General features: G+C 37.1%; 1 protein-coding gene across 4 annotated transcripts in view; it reads left to right on the top strand.

Moving 5' to 3' along the window:
• LOC121859985 (mast/stem cell growth factor receptor kita-like) overlaps positions 1–9,124 on the top strand; it is a 41,641-nt gene extending 32,517 nt beyond the window's left edge. For all 4 annotated transcript variants that reach the window (XM_042356993.1, XM_042356984.1, XM_042357003.1 and 1 more), the window contains exon 11: positions 2,600–9,124. In XM_042356993.1, the coding sequence (XP_042212927.1) occupies positions 2,600–2,935 (336 nt within the window). In that variant the 3' untranslated portion in view covers positions 2,936–9,124. The remainder of the gene's footprint in view (positions 1–2,599) is intronic.
• Positions 9,125–9,613: the final 489 nt, after the last annotated feature.

The following is a 9,613-nucleotide window of genomic DNA, read 5'->3' as shown; positions in this document are numbered from 1 at the left end:
CCACACACAGGTAAGGATGAGTGTTGATGGGTAGAGAAAAGAAAATAATTAATTCTGGACGAAAGCTTAACGCCCTTGTGAACTACCTCCCCCACCACCACCACCACCTCTTCTCTCTCCTCAAACTGCTGGGATGGATGGATAGATGGATGGATATGCAGGGAATAATAATAATTAATAATAATAATAATAATAATAATAATAATAATAATAATAATAAATAAAGACACTACCACTGACCTCTGGCGGAAACTACAACAGAAATATCACCTTCATCAATATACAGTACTTATAAATTTATCAAATATATCTCATACATTATTGATAGTATAATCTATATACTAGCATATAATGTAAGCAAATAACCTACTATATATACTGTAAATAAGTGTATTTATATCAGGGTTGAAATACACTATACGTTCCCTGCCTCTCTACGCGCCACACTCAGCCTCTTTAAACATCGGCGGGAATAATCGTAAACATGACTTGAATTTGCTTAGATATGATTTCTTTAGTAACTCGTAACTATATTTCCCTAGATACGGCGGAGATGAAAGAAACAAATCATCATAAATATTTTTACCTTCACTGAGTCAAGCCTTTGGAGAAGTTATGAGTTTATTTTCTCAAACAAAAAAAATTAAACAAAACACGATGTTAGACGGTGACAAACTTTCCAGGTCTCGTGTCATTAATGTACAACAGATTATATGGGATAAGTTTTCCCCTAAATTGCGACCTTTTTGTTTTTTCCAGGTTTCATTATGTGGAGAGTGGCGGTAAGGTGTAATATTGGTCTAACTATATATAAGCTGTTCTTTTTTTGTCTTGTGTACTGAGGAAGGAAAGCCATTAGAAGGATATATTCTTTTATCATTGTTAGTGCTGCTGTTGTTGTTTAATAATTCTTCTATTCTTTTATTTTTCGTTTATTATGATTTGTTGTATTTATTTTCTGTTTTTCTTATTTATCTTTTTTTGTTTATTTGTGTTTTTAGCTGTTTTAATCATCTTCTTTTATTCTGTTTCCTCTTTTTGTTTTATCTATCAGTCTGTCTGTCTGTTTTTCTCTCATCTATATGTGTGTTTGGGTCTGTCTTTCATATTCTCTTCCCCTCCTTCCTTCATTTTTTGCTATTCCCTCTCCTTCCTCTCTCTCTCATCCATCCATTAATCTCTTCCTCTCTACATTCCCCTTGTTTATCTATATTTCTCTCTCCTCCTCTGCATCTCCCTTCCTATCCTTTTATTTTTTCCTCTCTTTCTTTACCTCTTTTGTTGGCTCATTCTCTCTTCTTCTTCTTCCCCCTCTCCTCAATCCATCAGTTTCTCCTTTCTCTACTCCCTTTGTCTGTCTATCTGTCTGTCTGTCATTCTATCTCTGTCTGTCTGTCCTTCCTCCTCCCATCTCCCTCTCTCTCTCCCCTTCCTCCCCACCATTCTTCTCCCATCTCTCTCTCTCTCTCTCTCTCCATTCCTTTGCAAGATAAAACAATTGCCCGCCAAAGTTACAATAAACGAAATAATTGCCTCAATTTCTCGTAACCTGATGATGCTCTTATCTCGATACCCTGCTCAAGAGGAGGATCGGACTACTACTCTTATTGTCTCCTTAAGAGGCATTGAATCGTCCTCAGCCGATGGTGCGGGAGTTCCTTATTGACGTTGTCTCGTCTATACCGGAGAGTTGGTGTTGACGGTGTAAGCGACCACAATGGCATTTCAATTTTGTTTTTATTTTTTCAAGTGGTTCGTAACTTTTTGTGATTGATGAACTATATGATGAATTAACTTTTGTGGCGGGTGAATTTTTATTGCGTAAATGATTGATGCTTTTTTGGTTTTTTTAATGGTGCGTAATACTGCATAAAGCCTTGAGATTTTTTACTCATGATTTTGGTTTGCTGTAAATGCTATTTTTTTTTACAGTATACTGTATACAGGTATACGTGAGTTTTGAGGGAGGACAATTTTGAGATTTTATGTAAATGTCGATTTTTTTGGAGTTGAGTAATTATGATGTTGTGTTTCTTTTATGGAGTGATGTGTTTATCTTTAACATCTCAGGCCTATATTTTGGGTATTTTATTTGTCTTATTTCTATTAGTTATTAGTGTTATCTTTGTTATTCTTTCGTTGTTAGCTTATTACTCTTTCTCTTGAGTCTAGAGTCACACACACACACACACACACACACACACACACACACACACACACACACACACACACACACACACACACACACTAAACAATGTCTTTAACTTAAATCGTTACCAAATTAACATTAACATATTTCATCTTACAATCACTAACCTAACCTAAAATTTTTTTGTCTAACTCAGGTGGTGATTATATTTAGCAGGTGCTAATTAATCTTATACACCTGTACGTATGGTAAACAAGAATGTGTGAATAAAGTTGAAATTGATGTTTTTGTTTTTAATAGATTTAAATTAATTTATTGTCATTTTTCTTAGGTAATTGTTCACCTTCCAGACACCTGTAAGTTCTCTGTTTCGTCTTAAAACCTAAAACATCGATATAACAAACTAACATTCAGTCACCTCTAATTTATCTTTCTTTCTCTCTTTGACAGGTAATAAAACTCATCTTCCAGGGGATCTTACTCAGCCCGCCAGACACCTGTCCTCCGCAGGTGTGTGACGTAATGCGCAGGTGTTGGGCCACAGATCCCAACGACCGCCTCAAATTCCCCGAAATCCTGGCTCGACTCAAGCGCCTACAGGAGGAACAGAGGACAACCGCTTTACCGTCTCCTCCCCCCTCCCCCGGGCCCGCCGTACCGCCCCCCATCACCTACAGCGAGTTGTGTTTACACGATGAAGGTGGACTTGAGCTGGACTCTGATCAGTACCTCATGCCCAGGATGGCTGAACGCAGGGAGTACATCACTGTACTCAGCGATGTGTAGAGTCCTGAACGACGGCTGGCTCTCGTTCAGTCTATTTGTCTCTCTCTCTATCTCTGCCTCTCTTTTTCTCTTTCATTCTTTCCAGCTCTCCTTCCCCTCCTCTCCAGCCTATCAAACACATGTGACAGTCTTGGTTCTGAGCGTCTCTTCACCTACAGAATATATTACGACAGCTGGACCTTCAAGACGCTTATATACCTTGTCTCTGGGTGTTCAGGTGACGTTAGGGAAATGTTTCACCTCTGGTTAAAATGGTCCTTGAATGAACCACTAAGGGCGCCCCTCAGAAGTGCCCCGATGTGGAATAGGTGCCTCGATGCCTCTTTTAGAATGGTTATGATTTGTTACGACGTCTAGAGGTCTGACGTTCACTTTAAGACAGCCTTCGACGACCATCTTGAGGACGTTCTCTGTGTGTACCTGGTGTCCCCCGTCAGGAGGATGGCTGCGAATAAAATGTATTAATACAGATACAGCAATACATAAAGTGCGTTGGTGTTCAGAAATACATAAAAGTGCGCAGGGGATCAGAAGTGCATAAAACTGCGTTGGTCAAAATAACATCAACCAACTCTTATCAAAAGGTAATTTATCTCACTAACATGACACAAACAATTATCTGCCTCTGACAACAAACTGTGTACGAATATAACTTGAAACTATCTGAAGTGCATAAAATATTTAATCCCTATATCAAGAAGGAGTCTATTCAACTCTGGTAATAATATCTTGAGTCTGTGTGTGTTAGTTCTCCGTGTTGAGGTGAAGGCGTGGACATTAACCTGGTCTTGACGTCAGAGAAAATAAACACAATTCCACGTCCACCTGAAGTGCTTTACATGGTGACGACACAGTGACATTAATAAGAGTTACAATTATGTTGATGAGAATACCAGAATCTCGTTTAATATTATGAAATACATTTACAAAGCTAACCGTGTTCTTGATGGTAAAATGTACAGAGATAATATTGACATATATCCAGTTCACATTGCTGACGATTACAAGGATTAAGTTTTGTCAGTAAGAGAAAATTATACTAAAATTACCCTGATGTTGAATAAGAGTGACAAAGAAATCACCATTAACTATTTTAAACCTGAAATGAAAGAAACTTAGATATCCCTCACTAGCTCAAACAATATCAGCCAGGTCAAAAAGAACGTGTTTACTCGAATGAAAACACCTGGAATATTGATCCTGTTGAGGAGGAACTCTCTACCTCTTCGTTAGTGCTGCCTACCTGGTCATGGGGACAGGTGCAGGTGGAGTCAGAAAATTAATCACTTACACCTGTCGGACTCGTGGTGATGAGTTTATTGTTGTATTATGTAAGTGTGATGACGATAGTGATGAAGTAGTGACGTTGTGGTGATGGTGGTTATGTTACAGTGATGGTGTTAATGCTATAGTGATGATGGTGATAATACAGTGAATTTTTGGGGGGGCTATTATGAAGTGAAAAAGTTTGTGAAATAATGGTAACACTAAAATTTGCTTTTCATGGAAGTAGTGGTGTGATAATGGTGGTACATGTTATCTTTATGTAATGGTGATGACAATTGAGCCTAATAGATCATGGTGGTGAGGCTGATCATGGTAAAGTGTAAAACATTTGTCATGGTAGTGCACTTAAAGTATTATACTGACCACTTTGAACACTTTCCATGGTAGGACATTGAACAAGTTATGGTAGTGGATTCATAGCAGTGCAGTTTTTAAATAGAATGAAAACAAGACTACTATACATCCCATGGTATATTGCCACGTCATAACCATGGTACCTCTACACCGATGGTAATATGGTATTGGGTTCAACTATAACAACACCATGGCTAAAAATCCCTAGAAATTGACAGGATTGACAGGTGAAGACTCGATAAACAGTAGATAGAAAAGATAAACAAGAAACAAAGAGAAAGAATGGATGGATAATAAGGAAACAGAAGAGAATGGATAAGAGAATTAACAAGAAACGAATGGGAGATAGTAAACAGAATGAAAAGAAAAAGTTGATAACGAAAGATGAAGAAAATATTAAAAAAATGGATGGAAAAAAGTTGATCAAGTGTAAATAAGGATTGATTAAGGTATCTCAATTAACCAAGATGGATTGACGATTGACTAATGACAAACAATAGCATAAAAACAGCTATTAATCCTATACACCATAATCTAGAGATATAACTAAGTACACTATGTTAACTATATGAAAGACATTGTAAATACACCCTTATGTAATGTATATATATGTGTGTTTTATATACGATGGTCTTAAGCACTGTATATAGACAATCCTGAGTTACTTCTGATGAAAGTACGTTATAACCACCACCAGTTAACAAAGTTTGTAATTTGTGTCGTAAAACGTTTCTTATAGTGTAATAAGTGCCCTGGCGTCCTTAGCAACCGGTGTACTTTTTTCAGAGAAGGTGATTGGTTACTGGTTGCTAAGTTATAATTCCTTAGCAACCAATAGCCAATCAACTTTTTAGGTTTTGTAAGTGGGCGGAGTTTAATGAGTTTGTTATTGCACCTTGTACTTAAATGATACACCGAATTGGTTAGGTTAGGTTAGGTTAGGTTAGGCTCAGTTCAGTTTAAATTCCATGGTCTCTGTATAAATCAAGTGTATTTTTGTATACGTTGATATACAGAAACACTCATACTGTTACCTTGTGTATATCCAGATTCTTGTCATTTTCAGCTTAATATGTCACTGAATATACACGTCCATCCACTCATATATACACGTCTATACACCCATGTACACATATATACACCGTCACCGACGTTTCTTCATTCATCAAACATACACAAGCAAACGCACATACACATGAACGCAAGTAAACGCACAAATACTTTATATATGTATATCTTTCACACACACACACACACACACACACACACGAGAGAGAGAGAGAGAGAGAGAGAGAGAGAGAGAGAGAGAGAGAGAGAGAGAGAGCAGCTTGGTTAAGTTAGAAGTGTACCCAGAGGACCTAAATATTTATACCAGAGTAAACCATAAGGTTAACAGTACTGAGACGTCGTCCTTATCTTTCTCTCTCTCTTTGTGGCTCTCTATCTCTCTCTATGTGGCTCTCTATCTCTCTCTTTGTGGCTCTCTATCTCTCTCCCTGTCTTTGCATTAAAACGTCTTTGTCTGTGTGTATGTACTTTATACACACACACACTAGCAGGCACCCACACGACCATTTTACGCAGGCAATTCTCGTAACAGCTGGTGAGTCAATCAGATACTGGGCGTGGCAGCCAACAAGACTATAACAAGCTGAACTGTCCCTTGTTATCTTACCATCTTCATTCATCACGTAGAGAGAGAGAGAGAGAGAGAGAGAGAGAGAGAGAGAGAGAGAGAGAGAGAGAGTATTCGTCATCATCCTCATCCTCATCATCATCATCATCATCATCATCATCATCATCTCCTCACATACTACTAAACATTTGTCTGTGTCTCTTTATATACACAGTGTATATAAACATGTATGTGTGTATGGATATGTACATTATATACATACAAGTAATTATTATCTCACATATTCAGAGTAAAATAATCTTCGTCGTCTCAATAATCATAAAATTTTAATAATAAGGTAAAATTTATCTTATTAATGTTTATCTATTTTTTTTATTGTTTTGAGTTTGTTGATAATGTCTTGTTAGGTGTTAAGGAATGGCCGAAGGTAACTTAGTGTAGTCTTATGGTATTAAGTTATTAAGTTATTGATTGAGATCTGTAGAATATTTTTTGTTTTGTACTTAATTTTGGGTTATATTTTATACCTTGGGTTAAATCAGTGTTAAATTAGTCTTTTTTTATTATTAAATGTATTGTGTTAAGATATGACGTCATGTATGTATGTATATTGTTAACATAAATTAACTTTGATCCTCGGTGGGATTCGAACCGTTTCAGAACCTTACTTACTGCATGTGTTATTGAAGCTCAGGAAGGCAAAACGAACCCTTGAACCACTGACCTAGAGACCCCCCTGGTTCGAACCCGACCTTGTGATGTTTACTTTGGCATTCTGTACTTAACTTGTCATCTGTGGAATAATATGTCGTTAGTATATGTAGTTAACTTCTGATATGGGAGTAATTATAAACACGATGATAATGTTAATATTGAGAAAGTGGGTTAATGTTAGTATTGTTTATGTTAATATTAATAAATTGGGGTAGATATAGTGTATTAACTGTCATAGGAATATATTCACTAAATTTGTTATATGTCTAGAGTATGACAGGAGGTATGCTGGGCCCTGTTGGGATATACTAGCATAATAAAGAGTATATCTTTCTGTGGATATATGCCGAGTTTATTGATTGGCTGGAGAAGGGTATGTTCTTGAGTTAAACTTGGGTGCCAGACATATGTTCCTGGAATATACTAGTGCCAAAGAATATATTTTTTGGGGGGATTTATGACAGTGCCAATGTATATAATGTATATATTCATTAGGTGTATAACGGTGCCAAAGTATTATGTAACGAAATATATCGATGCCAAAGTATAGATTCACTGAATATATGACAGTGCCAAAGTATATTCACTGTGGTATAAAAGAGTGCCAGAGGCTATATTATTATAGTAGTGAGACGCATAATAGTGCCAGTAAATACGTCACGATGCCACAAAAATGGGTTTTTCGAATGGCACTTCTGATTGGTAGATTTTCACGTGTATTTCTATATAAGTTCTGATAAGGCGCTCCTGATTGGTGGAATTTTTACAAGTCAACACCGACCGGCTTTGGTACGGCACTTTGGATTGGTTCTTTTTTTTTATGTTTACATGGATAGGCTGTCCTGATTGGTGGGTTTTTGTTATTGTGACGTAAATTGTTAGTTTGTGTTTAATCTAAGTAACTTTGAATGATATTTAAATTTGTGAAGTAAATGAGCAGAATAATCAACCACTTAGGCCTATACAGTATTTGTTTTGACAGTTCGCATGTCGTGAACGTTTTTCTTTTAAAGATACAGCCTAACGTTTTAAAATTGGAAGTGTTAAGAATGTTAGAAAGAATTGCAAACGTTTTTAAAATCAACACAAACGTTTCTAAATCAACACAAACGTTTCTAAATCAACACAAACGTTTCTAAATCAACACAAACGTTTCTAAAGCAGGTTAAAGTAGCCTGGTTATCATAAGGACTGACAAACATATATTATGGATATGTAGTTAAGATGTAAGCAAGTTGTACCTTCTGTGTAGTGTTTGTTCTTTACACAGACTTTACCTGAGTGTTTTGTTATGGGTTAAATGAGTAAGGGAGAGTACTGCTATGCGGGTAACACACACACACACACACACACACACACACACATGCATTTGATAAATACACTGGTGCCCATTCGCCTCTGATTGGCTACACAGTGACCAATAGGGAAAAGACATCATTATCTAACTGCATTTTTCTGATTGGCTTTAGAGATAGTGGGTGAACTCGATAATTGCCTCTGATTAGCTAATAGACAACGGTAGACCAGTCACGTCTACCTCTTCACTGATTGGCTTATAAAATTTATGGGCGTGACCAGTCACGTATCCTCTCCTCCGATTAGTTGGTAAAAGGGCGATGGGAGGGACGAATCATGTTCCCTCTCCTCTGATTGGTTTGGGGAGGGAAAATCATATTCCCCTGATTGATTCGGAGGGATCAATCGCGTACCTCCTCGCCTCTAAATTGTTAGGAGAGAACAATCACGTTCCTCCTCGCTTTTTATTGGTTGGGAGGGACCAATCACGTTCCTCCTCGCTTCTAATTGGTTGGGGGGGGATCAATCACGTCCCTCCTCTTCCCTGATTGGCCAGATAAACAACTAATGACAAGTTAGATATATTTTCATACAAGTTTATCTTCATATCATTGGCTCAACAATACCCATAGACAATAATATTTTAGATCTTTGTAAAAAAATTATATATTTAATCAAAGTGTTTTACAATTTACAGGTTTTTCTTGTCGTAATATACAAGGGCATGAGAGCGTTTTTTTGTAAATAATTTAATTTTAACCTTAAGTAGGAATTAATTAATGTACATCAGTATTAATTTTTTCTGGACAAGTTTTGATTTTTTTTTAAAATATGAATTAAAAATGTGTTAATTCATATGTTACCTTTTTCTTCCTTCGTATGAATAAATCAAGTATTTTGTGTGTGTTTGTTTCATTAACCCTGTGTGTGTGTGTGTGTGTGAATAGTAAAGAAGGAATAATGAGTAATAGAAGTGAGAGAAACAGGTGGATAGTAGAGACACTGATAAAGGTAGATGGGATAAAACCACAGCCTCTACCCACCCCACTCCCTTACCAGTGTTTGTTTACGCCTAACCGAACTTGGAACTGTTGCTATAAAGTCCTCGTGACAGCTGTTAGTGTGACCCTATAGAGAGAGACAGTAGAAAATACCCGTAAAGTCTCACTGGTCAGAACGTACCACCGGCAGCGGGACACAAGTTGGATTTCGGGATTGTTATCAAGGTGAGTCCTTTTACCTGATACACCTTAATGATGTTTGTTAACACCTCCCTGTCCTAGACTAAATTATCAAGACCACTGGAAGGATCCTACGCAGGCCTCTTTACCTCTGCATGCCTACCTGTAGTGGGTGGCCATTAGGTAAATAAGGTGGGTAACACAGGGTAG

Source organism: Homarus americanus, unplaced genomic scaffold (assembly GCF_018991925.1).
Source record: "Homarus americanus isolate GMGI-L3 unplaced genomic scaffold, GMGI_Hamer_2.0 scaffold8020, whole genome shotgun sequence".
In the NCBI taxonomy this organism is placed as follows: Eukaryota; Metazoa; Arthropoda; class Malacostraca; order Decapoda; family Nephropidae; genus Homarus; species Homarus americanus.
This window is presented reverse-complemented; position numbering and strand designations above follow the sequence as displayed.